Raw genomic sequence first — 20,900 nt, 5'->3', positions numbered from 1 at the left:
TACGCATGTGTCTGGATCCAAACATAACTGTTAAAGCTCAATCAATCAATCAAAGGCAATGAAGATGCGAGCTTAAACAGTCATGACCAGTTCTCAGTTTAGGGCCGTTTGGCTCGGGGAATACCGTTGTGTGTGTAGGGAAGTTGTACATATACCGGAAGTAGAAATGCTTCCACTGAGTTTGTCAAGAAAACTACGTTTGTATTGTAATCTCGTCATTCAAAATGTTTTATTGAGTCATACGTGTTCACCAGTATATAGCTGACGTATTTTTCCAACCCATTGCAGGTAATTAAGCATAAGTAGCATTAGCAAGGATTGGAGTCTATATGAAGATAGAAGCGCGTACAAGATGGCTCCGTTTTTTATAACTAAAATCCTTGTAATATGAAACATATGTTTTGTAAACTGATACTCGGGTATTTAATTCCCGAGTAAACTTTCAATGTAAATTAATATTAGATTCAACCTAAAGTCTTCCGCTAAAATTAACCCATAAACTTTGATATATTTACAAAACAGGTACCAACTTGTGGTCACACGCCGAGGCCCTAAGTCGGGGTATGACAGGTTGGTATCAGAGCCATCGGTTTCAGCGAATTATGTATTAAACATTAGTACCTAGGCTTTAACCATTATAATTATTATTATTCATAGGGATAAGATAGGATTGGTAAACCTCCTATCCCTAATCTAACTAAAAGTGCAGATGTCTTATACTAACTACTTTGGTCGTAGACACCAAGTAACCATTCGATCAATATTGGCAATCAACTACGAACCATCCGATATGGAAAGTAGCAATAGTTATTATACTAGCTTTTTCAGTCACAATCGACCAATCAATCTGGTGTTACCATATGGGAGCCAACCCGTGTATCTCCCCGGGAGTCAGCAAATGCCAATAGAAATTTCTGACGACACCACTGACAACACTCTCCAATATTATCCATCCGAGGTTCCAACTTACCATCCTTCCGAGGAACAGGAAATACAAAGCAAGATCAAACAGAAAACTAAATCGGAATCATCAAGCTGGATGAATTGTCACTCTGATCAAAGAAGATGGCAATTCGGATCACCACCAATGGGTTATCAATACCACATCCCACCGACCATTGCTGAACCAAGCCGGAAACCAAAAATGAGGGTTACAATGCCCCATGAAAAGATAACTTTTCAAGCACCAATCAAGAATCCTTATGAATCCGAGGAAGATCCTGAGGAAGAAGAGGACGAGAATCCTGATTTTCCTTCCTATTTAGGACCGAGACCTTCAATCTCCCAACAAGCAAAAGAGATTCGGGAGGAAGCAAATCTCATCGAGAAGTTTTACACCAATAATATTTCCGGTGAAGAAATGCATGCATACGTTGCTAACCCACATCTCTATCCCCAAGAGAATGCTTATCTCTTTCCAGCTGCATCCACACCAACGGGATATCCAAACCCGCCAAATTCGGTGATGGACGAGTTGAGAAATGAGAAAGTGGACAAAAAAAGAATGGGAAGAAAGATTGCCAAGAAATGTGACAAGATGAAAAATCTTGTTACAAAATGGATTAAGGATTAGAAATCGTTGTTTTGTACAGTTGCTAGTTGTTGTGATCTTTTTCTTGTAAGATAAATAATGTAATATAAAGTATGTCTTTTCTAAATCTTGTTTTATTCATGTAACAGCATGTCTAAAGCAAACAATAATCCAGAAATTCAAGTAAACAATAAAGGAAAGACAATTGAAGAAATTTTGCAAGAAAAAGCAACTGCGGAAAATATACAGGCCATACCACAAAATTAGGTGCTTGGTATCCGCGACTTAATAAAAGAAGCTGTGAACCCAATTTATGAAATATTGAAAAATGATCCTAGCCGTTCCGCTTCTCAATCTAATAAAAGAGCAAGTCAAAGTAGAAGTGAAACCGCTACTTCAAAAAGAGAATCCAAGAAAGAATCTAAGAAAGAATCAGAAAAGAAAGGAGACAAGTAAAAGGATACTGAGAAAAAGAAAGAAGCGAATGATGAAAGCTCGACTGCTGAAAATGACCTCCGTGAAAAGACAAAGAAACTTAAAATACACGAAGGTTGTGATTTCAAAGTGTTTAAGGTATACAACCCCAAAGAATTTCACGGGGATAAAGGTGTGATAAATACCCTCTGATGGTTGGAGGAAATGGAATCAATTGTGCCAATAAGCAAGTGCACTGAGAAAGAAAAGGTTCAATATACCTCCCAGATGTTCAAGGGAGAGGCGTTGGAATGGTGTAATACCCTGATCGGAATCAAGGGTAGAGAGAATTTGTATAATTTGGATTGGGAAATATTCAAAGCAATGATATTAAAGAAATTTTGTCCGATCAACGAAATGGATCAGATTCAAACAAAGTTGTGGAACCACAAGGTTGTGGAACCAATCTCAAGGAATATAACACCAAGTTCTTTGAGTACTGTAGAATTGTGCCTCATCTGGTCACTCCTGAAATCAACAAGGTGACACGATACATCTACGAACTACCAATCCAGATCCGTGATTTAGTACGTTCACACATGCCGTCTACGACAGAATCTACTATGGAGTTGGCTGGATATCTTATGGACGGAATGTTAAGGAACCGAGATGAGAAGAAGAAGGATGATGGAAAAACGAGTGTGGGTGGAAAGGTGAAAAAGACGGAGAAGAAAAGAGAAGGGGGATTTGTGTATTGTCGCCCCATTTGAAAGTCATGTGGTAGGAGACATTTCGGTAAATGTCTTCGACCAACTAACACAGTTGTATGTGGGTTTTGCAAGAAACCGGGTCATCTGGAAGCAAATTGTAGGAAAAAGACTAGAGTATGTTTTGAGTGTGGCGAGAAGGGACACTATAGTACTGAATGTCCAAAGAAGAGGCCGATGACAGCTGGTGCAAGTGGCAGCGGTGCGAAGACCGATGCCAAGAAAGGAAATGCTCGTGTCTTTATGCTAGACACCCAAAAGACAGTTGATATACCAGACGTGATCACCGATACGTTTCCTATAAATAATGTTTATGCTAGGGTTTTATTTGACTCGGGTGCAAACCAAAGCTTTATAGATTATAAATTTTGTAGTCTATTAAATGAGCCCTTAGTTAAATTAGATAAACATTATGAAGTAGAAACTGCTGATTGAAGTATAAGTAGAATAACCAAAGCTTTAGAAAATGCCAAAATTTCTTTAGCCAATCACGTCATACATATACGATTGTTACCTATGACATTAGCAGGTTTTGATGTAGTCTTAGGTATGGACTAGTTATCGTGTAATCAGGCCCGTATCCTATGTAATGATAAAGCTATCGACATACGAACTCCTAATAATAAAACCATACGTATAACCGGAGATAAAGAAGGAGGAAAGGTATGAATCATTTCCAAGATCAAAGCAAGCCATTGCATAGGTAAAGGATGCCTTGCATTCATGGCCTATGTAACCAAGGAACCTGAACCAAAGAAGATGGAAGAAGTACCGATTGTGTCCGAATTTCAAGATGTATTTCCTAACAAATTACCAGGAGCCCCGCCTGACAGAGAAGTAGAATTTAAGATCGACCTTATGCCAGGAACTTCACCAATTGCCAAATCACCTTATCGCCTAGCGCCTACGGAAATGAAGGAATTGAAGAAACAGTTAGATGAACTTTTGGAAAAAGGATTCATACGTCCAAGTTCGTCACCGTGGGGAGCTCCAATTCTGTTTGTAAAGAAGAAGGACGGGTCGATGAGAATGTGTATAGATTATAGGGAACTGAACAAAGTTACAATCAAGAACAAATACCCATTACCTAGAATCGATAACTTGTTTGATCAGCTCCAAGGAGAAAGTTGTTTTTCAAAGATTGATCTTAGATCGGGTTACCATCAATTAAAAGTGCAAGAGGAAGATATACCTTAAACAACATTTAGAACCCGATACGGACATTATGAGTTCACTGTGATGCCTTTTGGACTCACTAATGCTCCAGCAGATTTTATGGATATGATGAATCGGATTTTCAAGCCATACTTGGACAAGTTTGTTATTGTTTTCATCGATGACATTCTTGTTTACTCAAAATCTAAAGACGATCATCAAGTTCACCTTAAAATTACACTTGAAACCCTAAGGAATGAGAAATTATACGCCAAGTTTTCCAAATGTGAATTTTGGTTGTCCGAAGTTCAATTTCTTGGTCATGTTATAAACGAAAAGGGTATTCAAGTAGACCCATCAAAGATTGAGGCTATTACCAAGTGGGAGAAACTGAAAACACCAACTCAAGTCCGAAGTTTTCTAGGCCTAGCCGGATACTACATAAGATTCATTCAAAACTTCTCCCGAATAGCTGTTCCTCTGACTTCACTCACAAGAAAGTCAATTAAGTTCGAATGGGGACATAAGCAAGAGGAAGCATTCGAAACACTAAAACAAATGTTAACCAATGCACCTATCTTGGATTTGCCAGATGGATTAGAAAACTTTACCATTTACTACGATGCTTCGCACACAGGGATGGGATGTGTTTTAATGCAAGGTAAGAAAGTGATTGCCTATGCTTCAAGATAATTGAAAGTTCATGAAAAGAATTACACCACACATGATCTTGAGTTAGGTGCTATAATTTTTGCATTGAAGTTATGGCGACATTACATGTATGGTGTAAAGTTCATAGTATACACTGATCACAAGAGTCTGAAGCATATATTCGATCAAAAGGAGTTGAATATGAGACAAAGGCGTTGGATGGAAACACTTAATGATTACGACTGTGAGATCGTATATCATGAAGAAAAATCCAACGTAGTGGCTGACGCCTTAAGTACAAAAGAACATGAGAAGCCAAAAATGGTCCGAGCTCTTAGATTGGAACTTAAAGTTGATTTAGCCTGCCAAATTAAAGAAGCTCAGAAGTTGGCACTGGAAGAAGGAAACATTAGAGCTGAAAAATAATATGGTACAATCGATCAATTAGTCAAAAGAAGTGATGAAATACTTAGACTAGGTACAAGGATTTGGGTAGCGATGGTCGGAAGTTTAAGAGATAAGATTCTAGAAGAAGCACACAAGTTAAAGTACATGATGCATCCAGGAAGTGACAAGATGTATTATAATCTAAAAGACGATTACTGGTGGATCGGGATGAAGAAAGACATTGCTTTGTATGTAGATAAATGCCTGACGTGTTCAAAAGTGAAAGCCGAACATCAAAAGCCGTTAGGATTGTTACAACAACCTGAGATACCAATTTGGAAGTGTGATATGATAACTATGGATTTCATCATGAAGTTACCGAAAACTTCACGCAAAAATGATGCGATCTGGGTTATTGTAGATAGACTTACCAAGTCTGCCCATTTCATTCCAATTCAAGAAACATTTAGTATGGATAAATTAGCACATTTATACGTCAAAAATATAGTATCATTACATGGTGTGCCGTTATCCATCATTTCTGAAGGTCAGTTGTCAGGACCTGAGATATTTCAGAGAACCACTGATCAAGTAATACAAATTCGGGAATGCCTGAAGGCAACAAGGGATAGACAGAAAAGCTATGCGGATATTCGCCGCAAGCCATTAGAGTTCAAAGAAGGCGATAAAGTATTATTGAAAGTGTCGCCTTGGAAAGGTGTGGTAAGATTCGGGAAGAAAGGGAAACTGAGTCCACGATTTGTCGGACCAGTCAAGATACTCGAAAGAATTGGACCAGTTGCTTACCGACTAGAATTACCTAATGAGATGAAAGGCATTCATGACGTGTTTCACGTATCCAATCTACGCAAGTGTTTAGCTGACGAAACCCTTGCAATGCCTTTAAAAGATGTTAAGATCAACGAGAAACTTAAGTTTGTAGAACAACCGATTCAAATAGAAGATAGTATGATCAAGTTTCTCAAGCACAAACGACTCAAGCTCGTAAAAGTCAAATGGGATTCAAGACGAGGACCCAAGTATACGTGGGAACTCGAGTCAGAAATGAAGAAAAAGTATCCTAATCTATTCCAATAAATCTCGAGGACGAGATTATTCAAAAGGTGGGGAGGATGTAACACCGCGTCTTTTAACCTCTTAGATTTAAGCCTAAAAATACTAACTTAGAAAGTGCAGGGACCAAAAATGAAGATTCCGAAATTCTTCTCCCGTCGCGTACCACTCAACCCATCGCATAGCGCGATGGGCTTGCTGAGTCAGTGGACACGTGTCAACACGTGGCACGTTGTGACAGGCCACGTGTCACCACCGCATAAGGCGGCGTAATGTTGCGGCGCCGCGGTACGCGACGGGTCACAAGAACCCCATCGCGTACCGCGATGGGGACAAAAATTGGCTATAAAAGGGGCGTGACGGGCATGAGCTCAAATCATCCCATCACACCTTCACTTTCACACACATAGCCTTGAAAGACGTGCCCCATGGCCGTAGCAAACCGACGTGCTGTTTTCTCGTAATTCATGCAAGAAACGAAGTTATAATCAAGTAGCAATCACTTAAGCGAGTAGATCAAGATCCTGCCTTTTTCTTATTATCAATCTAAGTATCCGCATTAAGGTAGGAGTTACGTTTAAGTTATTTGAATTATAGCTTAGACTATCAATCGAGGCTATGGCCTTTAACCTTGATCGTATTTTACAAATCATTCACAATCATGTTTTCATAAACGTTACTTTATGATGAAGGAATGTTAAACGAAAGATATATTTTGACGGGCATGTAGTAACTGGAAGAGGGATATCACTAGTAGTAAGTTTCATGCCAAAGGAAAAGTAATTCGTATAAATCCCAATCAACCGAGGGACCCGTTTACTTACCTGGAGAAACTTACCAACATGATAGAACCTATTAGGCCAAAGCATGCTATATCAAACGTCACATAAAACAAGTGTTTTCATTCACAATCAAAGATAAACGATTTCAAGGTTAAGCTTACAATCATAGCTTAACATCATTCAAAACATTCATACGAACCTATTTATGTATAGGTTAATATCATTCAACAATCACATAATCAATCAGTCAAGGTTTTTAACACCGACGGTACAGGTGAATACGTTAACCTTTTCAATCAGTCAAAACATGTTTATACTCAATGAGACGAACGGGTGTTTGTCTTAACGAGTCAATCAATGTCTACATGAGATAGTGAAATCTCTAAAACATTATAATACAAAGTAGAGAATAAAATCAACTCAGACCGAATACGCATGTGTCTGGATCCAAACATAACTGTTAAAGCTCAATCAATCAATCAAAGGCAATGAAGATGCGAGCTTAAACAGTCATGACCAGTTCTCAGTTTAGGGCCGTTTGGCTCGGGGAATACCGTTGTGTGTGTAGGGAAGTTGTACATATACCGGAAGTAGAAATGCTTCCACTGAGTTTGTCAAGAAAACTACGTTTGTATTGTAATCTCGTCATTCAAAATGTTTTATTGAGTCATACGTGTTCACCAGTATATAGCTGACGTATTTTTCCAACCCATTGCAGGTAATTAAGCATAAGTAGCATTAGCAAGGATTGGAGTCTATATGAAGATAGAAGCGCGTACAAGATGGCTCCGTTTTTTATAACTAAAATCCTTGTAATATGAAACATATGTTTTGTAAACTGATACTCGGGTATTTAATTCCCGAGTAAACTTTCAATGTAAATTAATATTAGATTCAACCTAAAGTATTCCGCTAAAATTAACCCATAAACTATGATATATTTACAAAACAGGTACCAACTTGTGGTCACACGCCTAGGCCCTAAGTCGTGGTGTGACAAAACAACTTCTTTTTATTTGATTGTTTATTCATTCTTTCAGGAAAGCATATTAATCCCGAACCGTGAAACGAAACCAGAACCAAACCATTAATAACGGTTCGGTTTAGTTCGGTGTTTATTTATGATGGCTCGATTTCAGTTTTGATTATCAAAAACCTTTACTATCGGTTTGGTTTACGGTTTGATATAAAACCGTAAAACCGGACCGTGAACACCCCTAAGGCATACCATGGTAAATATTGTTTCAAGTTTGTGGCTTTGGTTAGCTTAGTGGTAAGAATTGTGGGCTCAACCTTTATGAATCTTAGGTGCAGCTGGGCATTCAATTACATTATTTTTAGACTGTTTTAAGTACCCAACAATTATTGTTAGAAAATTAACATAAGGCAAAAGTTATTAAAGAGTAAACTAAATCAATGCTAGATTCTTTTAACTGCCCAACAGTTTGCAGCTGGTAAATTAACATAACAGACAACATATAAAAGCTCCATAATCTATAAATCAACCAACTGAACTTAAGCATGCGACAAATAGTCAAATCGCATATATGATAGCAGAGAAGTTTCAGTAAGAAGTTAATACAATAGTTAAAATGTGTAAACGGCAACCCTTTGGCCAATAGCTGAACTAAGGTAGAAACATTGCGAATTAACCGCTTCGGGCGGTTAACGAACTTGATATCCAAAAGTATCCGAATTTGCAATCAACTAATTTTATATTATGTTTTATAATTAACCGGTACAGGCGGTTTCACGGTTTCAAACTGAACTATGAACACCCCTAAAATGCAATAAAAAACAATGCATATGAAATTTGTCTACTACGAAAAATTACTCTAGTAGTTTTATGTTCTTAAATTTTTAAAGAAACAAAAATATACATCAATAGTGTTTGAAACCGATCCAACCTGAATCGCTAATAACGGGTTGGATAATTAATGTAACATTTGTCAATTTTCGGACCCGAAAACCCGACTCGCTTAAATCTTTTTTTATTATTTATTTATTTGATTTTAGTTATAAGATTGTACAAATCAACCCTTAGGGACCAAATTTCAAAAATTATTCAATTCCCCCCTCCTCTCTTCCCTTCCTCGTCGACCCACCACCGTCACCCTTTCTTTCCTTAGTTGCAGCCCCTAATTCTCGGATTAATTGACGAAAATGATGTAACCAATCAATTCCTAACCCAAAACCGCGTCCACCGACACCCTAAACATGGTAAGTTGTTACCAATTGACAGCTGACTCGTTAACAACCAAACCGTGGCTTAAATGATTTCTAAAACACTATATAAACATGTTCATAATTCAATTCAACTCTTCCGCACCACCCTCATAGCAGGCCGAAGCAAAACCCTGACTCAATCATACTAAAACAACACCATAAAGACCCGTTCGTGATTCATTGTGAGTTGTGTGTCCTAGTTCGTCGTCCTCCATTAAACCTCTAACGTTGCAAGTAATTGATACATGCCTACAATTCGTTTATAACCCAGTAACATAACCCCAAATCAATTGTAATTAACGTCAATCAATTAAACCAATTTAAAATTCTAAGGTTTATGTTTGATTTGGGGAAGAACATCAACAACAGACTTTATATTTAATTTTCCAGTTTCATTCTGTTATCAAATTAAGGCGCTGTTCTTAAAGCTTGAACCGACCCGGGGCGCGGGTTCGAGTCCCCCAGACCCGGTTTTTAGAATTATATTTTTTAAAAATCCAATTTTAATCAATGTTTAATTTATTATATATATACGACATTAAATAAACATTGTGTTGATTAATCGAACCCCGAAACAACTCTTTTCTTTTCGTAATTGTTTGTGTGTGTATAAATATAACTATTTACTTTATACACATACATAAATAAGATAAATATATACATATATATTCTTTTTACGAGTCTCGTTAACAAACCAAATTATTATTATTAGATATTTAAATATTTCGTTTAACTTTCCGCTAATATGTAATGTTATTTAATCTACTACTCAAACGTAAATGCAAATCAATAATTATGGTAATTAACTAATAACAATAACAATAATAATAATACTAATAATAATCACACAACCGTACAAATATAAAACTAATTACATATTAATAATCTCATCGAATCTCAAAATCCGTCATAAATCTTTGTTTTTCGCTATGATTATATTTAATTCTTGTTATCATTAACAACTAGGAATATTTGTCGGTGAACCTCGGGAAGCTTGACCGTTTTCATCCTAATTCTTTTTATTATCTCATCATCACCTAATCCACACGTCAAGGTATGTTTATATATCCTCCTTTTCTATCTTTTATATTTTGGGGGTGGCATGTATACCCTATTTAAATTACTTATTTTTATTTACTTATCTTTTTATAACACAATTTAATATATGTTAATGTGTGATTATTGCATGCTCTATGATAATACTCCATGTGCTTAATTATTTATTTTATGTTTGATGGTTGGTATCTCATCCTCATCTATCCTGATCATACATTTACCCAAGTACTTTGATTTCGTATCAATAAGAACGGGTCCACATCTATTTAGTTGTTTACATTTTCATAAAAATTGTAATATTCATCATTTACATATGAATTGTGATTTCTCTCTCTCTATATATATAAAACTAAAACTTATGTATTCTCACCAACATTCGTGTTGACAAACTCTATTTTCATACTTGTTACAGGTACAAGTAGTTGATATTATTCAAGATTGAAGACCATAGTTTGACCTTTGGATATCTATTCATATTACACAAAAGAAAGATTTATTTGATTTAATTATTGTAATATGTGTACTTGATGTAAAGTTAATGAAATTAAATAATAATTGCCACATTAATAAGTGCCTTTTGAGCTACTGTCCAATCAATACGTTACGCCCAGGCATGTTCCGCCGCCTTTGATCGGGGTGTGACAATTAAACCCAATCCTTTCAATTAGATAACTGTTAGCCTAATTTTATTTTAGTTAGGCATAATACAAACAAATAAATCTAAAAAATCGATGGTTAGTTCTATTGAAAAAAAAGTGAAACATATAACTTTAATAAAGCATATATGCATTTAACATCCAGAACTCATAGTTTATTTCATCATGGAAGCCCTAATCTCTATAATTGAGCCCTAATCTCAAACAACTATGACCAATACCAACAATCTAATTAGTCAATGATATAAAATATAAACACACAAATACCTTAGCAAATGGTAGAACAAAAGAACAAACCAAACTGCTCATCAAATTTTGGAGAAAAAAATTACCTGGTTGAGGGTTGGGATGGATCGAAGATGAGAAAGGCCTGTTGACTGGGAAGCAACACAGTGGATCGGAAGGAAGGGACAGAGCGTGGCTGTTAGGTTAAGTATTGGGAGGGATGCAGATGAGAAGATGAGAAGCAATGTGGGTTTTTTGGGCATATATCTCATTTAGACTCATATTGTATTTGAGCGATTCAGAACTTCAAGTTTCCAATCAGATGTAACAATTGAAGTTGTCAAACACTCATATATCTGAGCGATTAAGATATTTACATCTGAATGATACCAATAAAAGAAAAAAACACCCCCTAAGTCAAAGTCAACAACGTAGTGGAAAGGTGCTAGTTACTGAAGGATCAACCAACAAAGATACATGACTTTTGAGAATGTAGCTCAAGTTCAAGTCTTATTCTTATAGTTTGACAAAACAGTATAGTTAGAGGAGTAAAATAGTCATTCTACACATCCATTCAGAGGTCTAACTAAACAACTCTTAATGGTTCGACACATACTGGTTCAGCATTTAATGGCTCAGCACTTGCCAAACAGCCCCTAAGTGTTTAAGAGACCCATTTGAGATTGAAAAGAGGAAACAAGGGCAAGATTTCGAAACACATAACGGAGGGTATTGTTTTTAGAGTTTGGAGGAATACGGACAACAACAATTACTTGACTGTTGATCTTTGGAGCGTTCACATATTAGAGGCTACAATATTACTTCACAAGGAGACACGAGCAATGACAAATATGCAAGCCAAACCATCCATGATCTTCTCCGGATTAAAGGTTCATGTGTTATGATCAATTAATTTTTGTTTTGTACCAGTTGTTTGGATTGGAATTGTTAGGGCCAACTCCGAAAAGACGAAATTATTTTTGGGCCAAAGGCGAAAATTTTTTTGTGCCTCAAGTAAAAGGAACATTTTTTTTTGGTTTAAACAATTTACTTTGAAGTGAGCTTATTTAGTTATGATTTGAGTTGTGTAAATAAACTTGTGTATAAAAATAAACATAAAAATGTCTCAACTATGACTAGAACCCACAACCTTTTGGTTAGATGTCATACCTTTATGCCACTAGACCAAGCTAGTGGTTATGAAATTATGTTGAAACATTGATTATACATAATTATTTTTTCATAAAAATACATAATTTAAAAAAAAAAATTCGGGCCTAGCGAGGTGTCGGGCCTGTGGCCGTCGACTACCCGGCCACACCCCTGGGCCGGCCCTGGGAATTGTTAACCGTTTAAGTTATTTTAAATTCCAATTGTGTTTTATTTTTGTAAAAAAACTGATTTTGTTGCATGTCATATTTTTGAATCGATTTTGTTTGCATAAGACCCGTTAAGTTTTGTCGTACAATTACCACAACATAAATCATACACGTAGTCACTGTTAATAGTTTCCCAGTAGGTAATATGATTGACTGTGATTAACGAACGTGAAACCCGAAGACGATTGCTTTTTCTCATAATTGTTTTTAAAACTAAATTAAAGTTATTTGCTTTTTAAATATTTAAGTAAAAATTGTTCAAACTAAAATTAGCCATAAATTCCATGTGAACACGACTCAACTTACATTTACTACTTATTTCACATATTTTTGATTGACCAAACGACACCGATCAACCCGTTACGGGCTTTGTCCAAGTATCCATAAGCAACCTTTAGAACATCGTCGTTACAAGGAAGAGATTGCAATATGCATGCATGGCATGTACAATTTTCACGTCCGGCCTCATGAGTCTTGGCGTGTTACCAACAGTTGGTACATGTTTTGCCAATTCATCATTGTTTGTTACGCGTCGGAATATATTATTTACATATAATATTTACATTAAAACGAGACGTAAGCACTCGTAGCTCGAACCAGATAAAACATCCTCTGACATAGGCGCTGAAGCTCAAACCAACGGTATTTCCAAGAAAAAGTAACTGGGTTACCATTAAGCCAGAAGCCCGTGTTAGAAGTTGTTTCTTCAGATAAACATGAACTTTTGTAAAAACACAATTTATTCAAGATTATATCTTTGCGGCAATTCTGTATAGAGGAACTTTTAAACACGTAGTAATACATTATAGAAAAGACATTTGAACATGTCAAAGATAACCACAATCATAATCAGTATGGCTATGCTGGTAGGGAAAGAGAAGAATAAGTAACATAATATACAGAATCTTCTTTAGAATCGAAGAGGTACCCCAGAGCATGCCGATGATGTAAGTCTGCAACGATAATCGTACCACCCTCATCCTTCTTTGTTTCACGAACCGATTAAATGCTTCCTCGACTCCATGAGTCATTACCTTACTCCTACTTTCACCATTGTTCAAACCCAATTGAGACATTGTTCTAGCCAACACGACCACGTCTTCTAACCCTGCAGAACCACCTTGTCCCAAAAACGGGCCCATGATATGCATAGCATCACCAGCAACCGTTACCGTTCCTTTACAAAATGTGCCCATCAACAAGTCCCATGGTGCACGGTATCTCATGTGTGTAACAGATAATGACTTCATCTCAGTTTCTTCTATCATTTCGCGAATTTCTTGGGGATAATTGCTTAGCAACTCTAGAGTTGACTGTCGTATTACCTCGGGATCTTCCCACACGTTTTCATCTGTTCATCATAGTTAAAAGAACAATATAAGCTAGATATGTAATTATTGAAACAAAGTTTACAAAAACAACCTCTACGTTGCAAACAAAACCAGTAAACCAAGTTATCATCAATCGGAATTCTTCCCACGATAACGTTATCCTTCGTGAAACGAGCAAACTCGTGGTTATATGAATGGCCATTTGGGTAGTTTGTTAAACCTCTAACTGCGCATAACGGAAATGTCTTGGTAGGCTTGAGACTAAGGAAGTTGGCAATTATTGACTTGCCACCATCACAACCAATTACTACCTATAAGCACCAAAATACGTATCATTATGCGAACGGAATCGTGCAATAAAGAGCAAAAAGGTTGAAATCATGCAATCAAGCTAATACCTTCGCCATGATGGAGCTTCCATCAATGAAACGAAGAACATGCTTGGTAGAATGCGAGCCAGATGTTATAGATTCAAGTTGGCGACCGAATTTTACGGTGCCCAGAGGAAGCGCAGCATAAAGCGTGTCTATAAGATCCTTCCTTCTCAAGCAGCGTGTCTCGCCATCCCAAGGGGTCCTCAACAAAGAATTAGTCATAAGATATTAAGTACTGATTTCATGTTAAAAAAAAAAAAAAGACACTGCCATTCTCTCTTTTATCAGTTCAATTCTTAAATGAATTCTTTATTAACTTACAGTGATATATCTTTTTGTTTCCCTCCATCAAGTGAGATGACTCGTTCCCTACACATGGCCAAAGCGAACATGGCATATTAGCATCGCCATTGGCGGATCCAGCATACAAACGGGTGGTTCCCCGGAACCACCCGAGTTTCGAAATAATAGTGTACGGATATATAGAAGACGCGTAGGAACCACCTTATAAATTAAGAGGGAACCACCTAAAAAAAATTCCTGGATCCGCCACTGAGCATCGCTATATATGTCACTATTTTAGAATATTAGTAAGTTATGGACATGAAATTTTATATCAATGATCATTACAACATGTAACTGATCTAACAAGCTAGCTAGTATTTTTCGAATATATCATAAAACAATAACATGAAGCCTATCAATACAAAATTTCCACACACAGTAGAACAACTAAAACAATAAAGGAAAAATTAATGATTAAATGTCAAGAGGAGTCATAACAATTGGTTGATGGACGTGATTTTTACCATAACAAACCGAACCAATATATACCGACCGACTTTTCGCTGTAATTCCCGTTGTAAAACACGATAGCTTTCGAACATGTAATTTATTTAACCCGTTCTACCGATTAGCACGGATAAAAGTATTTGCTATTTTAAATATGAAAATCAAGTGAATTTTGACGTTAAAAATCTTGGTTACATACTATTAATATTTAATATCTTTTAACTTCAATGATCTTAAAAGTGTATAACAAGATTTTTTGGATAAGGATACACATCTAGCAAATTATATCCACAAGATATTTACTCTATATATATGTGTACTTTACATATATATTAGTCATATTGATATTGATGTATCTTCTATATACAAAACGACCAATTGATTAGAATAACATGTAGATGAATCACATATATGAATAATCATGCACTAGTAAAAGTTAACCAATGATGCACTTATCAGTTTATACAATAAATTTATTGAAGAACAAAAGGAGGGAGTTAAAAAGTAGTGCAAGTACCTTCGAAGCCTGACAGCGGTGTGGCGGAGGTTCTCGGCTACGCCAAGCTGATCGAGAGCTCGCCACCCGTTTGGCCGGATTCCAATTGCTGCTCCGGTGACGTTCCTCAGACTTTCAGACCTCTCCATGATTACACTTTTTATGCCCTTCTTGTGAAGAGCAAGGCCCATCGCTAACCCACAAATCCCTGCTCCTATAATTGCTACTTCACAATCCTCCATTGCTACTTGATTATTTTAGACAGAGATTTAATTGTCTGAGAGTCATGAAGTGGGTCTCAATGGATGTATGCAGACATTTAAGAGTAGGATGATGGTGATGTATTAAACACGATGGGTACGGAACATCATCCAACTTGATAAGTACAAACTACAAAAATAAACTTTACCGTTAAATTCAAAAACAATTACAAAAAATGAGAGCTAAACGGACAACAACCTACAAATACACACGTAAATACATTATGTATTATAAATCAGTTTTAGTTATGCATAAATTATTTTATAGGGAATGTGACTTCAACTTGGTTATTCTTGTTAATTAATGAGTAGTGTCGATGAAAGGAAAACGAGCAACAAGTTCCGTCTCTGGTCTAAGACTCGCATATGCTGTTTTATATTTGTTTATTTTGTTTTAACAGTATTTTTGTGTACGTGTACCGTGGCTAGCTTTATCGTTGTAAATCATTCTTGGAACGTTACATCATGAACGGAATTGGGACCCAAACATGTGCATTCATTACTCCAACTATACAAGTATATCCATTTTTAAAAAAATCTATACAAAACAAATTTCCAATCTTTTATCATATTATCACGATGAGTTTACATGCTAAAAGTTTTAACTTGTTTATTAACAAAAAGATATTGGTTAATTAATTAAACCCAAAAGATGTTGATGCACTAACAACTATAACTAAACATATCCAGCATGTAAGAAAACATATCCATCATGTCCAAAAATTGTGTTCCATGCATCCATTATCACGAACGACCTTCATTAATCCATTGCGGCATCTTTAGTTTTTACGTGAAAGTTCAAGTCTCGAATTGATAATCAAACACCAACTAAACGAATAACTCTCGTTTATATAAATCAGAAAATATAACTCTAAAAACTTAATTACAACTCTCTCAAACCTTAACTCGGTGTGACACTTGATGAACCCTAACTCGGTTGCACCAACTTCACCATCTATAATGTCTAACATAACTTGGTTTATATAGACTAACCTAACTTGCTAGCCAAGACATTACCAAATATAATAAAACCCTAATTGCAACCACCATAAACTCATTACATATTAATGAATATCATAGGCCCAATATGTCCAACCCAGTCACCTATATGTGACGACCTTCTTAAGTTGGAAATTACTTCCAACAAGCACCCCTTAATTTCGACTCGAAATAGACGGATCATTGTCTCCACACTTGTCTTCTTCACATGTCTGATTCGAACAATGATCTTAACCTTCTTGGCTTTCACTACCATCTTGGTCTTGATCTTCCGGAACTCCTCTTGATCCATAGATGTGTTTTTCGGCTATCCCGAACTCGACTACCTCTGTGACCCTGTCCCCGACCATTCATTCGGTCGTATGAAAACGCATAAGCACTCCTTTGACTGCGATTTCGGTCATCTAATCGAGGGAACATTAATCTTCTCGGGTCTTCTTTTGTTCCTGAATCTAAACACGAGCACATCGTTCAAATCAAAAACATGATTAAAACATAACTCGTTTAACCCGCATAAAAAAAACTCTCTGAACTGAACCGTCTTGTTCAACCCAAATAAAAACCCAACAATAATGATCAAACCCTTGGTTAGAACATAACTGGTTTAACCTTCACTAGAAACAAAAAAAAATATCAAACCAACTTGTTTTTAGTTTCTTGATTCCTCTTCACCAAAAGAACCTCGACTTTTTCTTTTTAAGCCCACAAGACACAAGTACCAATAGTATAACTCCTTTTTTTTTTCTTGTAATCACAAAACTTGAATCAAAAGAAACAAAACTATGAATTAGCTAACAAAATTTACTCTCTAGAACTACGTGTTATGCCCTGTGTTATCTCCTTTAATTACTTTCCTTTTTTTTCGTACATGTGCTGAATCCCACTTCAACAAACAACCTTGATGTTGAATATACTTTGCACCATAACGAAACCCAGTCACCGATTTATCCAATATAAACCTAACAACAACGGAAACTAGAATGCAATACCCGATCAACAGAATCTTCTTGTTCATCCAATCACTATTTCCGGAACACTACCGCAAGTTCGCTTGACCTGCCGCCGCTTGCAGAAAAACCAGATTCAGAACTCCGATCGAAAAATTGTTTCCGGTTTGCTGCTGCACGGACAACCTACTTGCTGCACCGCCGTAACAGTGCCCGGTATCGCCAACACAGGCCCGACTTAACCTGCTTACAAATAGACCCAGATTTGGAAACCCAACTTGGTTCCGATATGCGCAGTGATAGCTCCTCCTCAAGCTACCGCTAACCGCCGATCACTATACCATTGATCCGCCTTAGCGTCGATCAAAGTTAACTTGATTATCGATTTGTTGAAGTTGGCTTTGATACCAATTCAAGTCCCAGATCAAAAATCACACACCAACTAAACGAATAACTCTCGTTCATATTAACTAGAAAATATAACTCTAAAAACTGATTACAACTTTCTCAAACCCTAACTCTGTTTAACTCTTAATGAACCCAAACTCGGTTGCACCAACTTCACCATCTATAAGGTCTAACATAACTTGGTTTATATAGACTAACCTAACTTGTTAGTCAAGACATTACCAAATATAATAAAACCCTAATTGCAACCCCCATAAACCCATTACATATTAATGAATATCATATGCCCAATAGGTCCAACCCGGTCACCTATACATGATAGCCTTGTTAAGTTGGAAATTACTTCCAACAAGCACCCCATAATTTCCGACTCGAAATAAACGGATCATTGTCTCCACATTTGTCTTATTCACATGTCTAATTCGAACAATGATCTTAACCTTCTTGGCTTTCACTACCATCTAGGTCATGATCTTCCAGAACTCCTCTTGATCCATAGATGTGTTCTTCGGCTCTCCCGAGCTCTACTACCTCTGTGACCCTGTCCCCGACCATTCATTCGGTCGTATGAAAATGCATAAGTACTCCTTTGGCTGTGATTTCAGTCATCTAATCGAGCGAACATCAATCTTCACGGGTCTTCCTTTGTTCCCGAATCAAAAAACGAGCACATCGTTCAAATCAAAAACTTGGTTAAAACATAACTCGTTTAATCCACATAAAAACAAACTCTTTGAACTGAACCGTCTTGTTCAACCCAAATAAAAACCCAACAATAATGATCAAACCCTTGGTTAGAACATAACTCGTTTAACCTTCACTTGAAACAAAAAAAATATCAAACCAACTTGTTTTTATTTTTGTCACACCCCGACCAAATGCGGCACAACATGCCGGGGTGCAACGGATTGCCCATGAGCACAAGACACTATTAAAGTAACAATTTAAACAACTCTATAATTTCATTCAACCACAAAAGCAATACACCTTGTTCATACAAAACAACACCAAATATAAGAATTTAAATGTTCATTCTTTTAATAACTTAAGCGTTCTCAAAATAAAATACCATCTTCGAACTCCAATCAACCAATAATCAAACCTGTAACCATGCATAAAATAATATTTGTCAACACGTATGTTGGTGAGCAATTTCATAGTTTTGAGTATATATAATATGAGGTAAAATCCACAAATGAATATGTGACTATAAATAAAAGCATCAATTGCGGTATATAAAACATATATAAGTGAGGATCCTTTCTAATCAGTAGTAGCCGACATACTCGGATAATGAGGCTATATTCTATTAGCACAAGGCTAAAGTAGTTAGGGGTGCTTATGATCATGCGTATTGAGGCTCCACAACAACATAAAGATAAACACCAGTGCACGTATAGCATATGAAACATATAACACACAATAGAAAAAGTATTCTAAGTATCATACACCCTAGAGTTTGTGGTTTGAGGATAGAGTGTTATAAATCATTATTGTTTTGAATAAGTATGCATGTTACCCCCAAAGTATAAAAAGAAAACGGGGGATGAAATGTACTCACGTGAAATAAGTAACTTGAAGGATAGTTTGCGAAAAAACGGGGGAAGGGTAAGTTCAACGGGCAAGACCTAGATTAAAAAGGGTCTTGAGTTAGTAGATGGTTTTGAAAGCTTTAAAGTAAAATAACTTGACAAATAACATAAATAATTAAAGTTTGAAGGCTAAAATGTAAATACATAAGGAATTAAAGTAATGATTTTTGAAAAGTAATTTTACTCTAAGTCGGGTCTCGATATTCTATTCATTAGTATTTACTTAACATTTGTTAAGTAAATATTTGGGTATAATTGAAATATTGCAAAGTTAAATAGATACCAAAACGAGATTTTACGAGTGTTCAGATTTGTCGGTTCGAGTCTTGATAATTGGTCAAGCTCGAAGCCGATATTCCAAAGTATTAAATGTTATGAGATAACTCAATAAAATCAAAAGAAGCTTAACCAAGTGTGTAGTTCTATTAAGAAGAACCTTACCGTCCGTTAAGCGGGTGTTTGGCTTTGTCGGTCCAAGCTTGTTATAAAATTCAAGTTGGATCCGACACAGCATGTATTTTGCGTAAACAAGTTAAAATTAGTTTATAATATAGTTTTTGAAGAAAATGAGATTCGGTGGCCCAAAACATACTTGTGTGTCTTAGGCGAGTGAACTCGGTTTATTTCGGTTTCGGTTCGGTCCTTGACTCGGAATAAAACAGAGGATGGTTGCCACATATCCAATGCCATAGAACTTTATTAAAATAATTTAGAAATGGCAATACTCAAGTTTACTTACAACATGTTAAAATAAAGTGTTTAAACAAGAGTTCGGTTTCAGTTCGGTCCTTGACTCGGAATAAAACCGAGGATGGTTGCCACATACCCAATACCATAGAACTCATTAAAATAAACTTAAAAATTATAATACTCAAGTTTTACATACAACATGTTAACAATAAGGTATTAAAACAAAAGTTCGGTTTTGGTTCGGCTCTTGACTCGAGATGAAACTGAGAGTGGTGGCCACATACCCAATACCATTGAACTATTAAAGATAATTTGGAACTATAGTAAGTAAGGACTAAACAATATTAACAAGCATAAACCAAATTAAAGCATAAATTAAAGTGTTTATCAAGGACTATAGTAGTCCTCCATGAAGCCTTGCCTTGTAGCACGACACTTCAACCGACCGTGACCGGAGAAGTGAAAGCCGAAGGATACAAGGGGCATATATCATATATATATGTTGCAACATCAAGCTTTAATTGCCAAGAATTAGTTAGAAACAAATATTAGTATTAGCTTGACCTTTTGAAGTCAAATTATCAAGAACTTGAAGAAAGAATACTTAGATCTAGATTGGAGAGAGTTTGAGGAGAATGAGTAAGCCCAAATGGGATACTTTGGCTTTGTTTATACAGGGAAAGATTGGTGGGATGTCCATAAAGTTTC

At 36.3% G+C, this 20,900-nt stretch overlaps 1 protein-coding gene across 1 annotated transcript; it reads right to left on the bottom strand.

Moving 5' to 3' along the window:
* Positions 1–13,025: 13,025 nt before the first annotated feature.
* On the bottom strand, positions 13,026–15,843 carry LOC143577331 (monooxygenase 1-like). The gene is made up of 5 exons (XM_077061188.1): positions 15,318–15,843; positions 14,330–14,377; positions 14,033–14,210; positions 13,726–13,945; positions 13,026–13,654 (listed from the first exon to the last, which is right to left on the bottom strand). Exons 1-5 carry the CDS (start codon positions 15,536–15,538, stop codon positions 13,131–13,133), a joined length of 1,191 nt encoding a protein of 396 aa, XP_076917303.1. The 5' UTR covers positions 15,539–15,843; the 3' UTR covers positions 13,026–13,130.
* Between the last annotated feature and the right edge of the window lie 5,057 nt (positions 15,844–20,900).

The sequence above is a fragment of the Bidens hawaiensis genome, unplaced genomic scaffold (assembly GCF_021521415.1).
Source record: "Bidens hawaiensis isolate Kalapana, Puna unplaced genomic scaffold, B.hawaiensis_p1.1 tig00028510_1, whole genome shotgun sequence".
Classification (NCBI taxonomy): domain Eukaryota; kingdom Viridiplantae; phylum Streptophyta; class Magnoliopsida; order Asterales; family Asteraceae; genus Bidens; species Bidens hawaiensis.
This window is presented reverse-complemented; position numbering and strand designations above follow the sequence as displayed.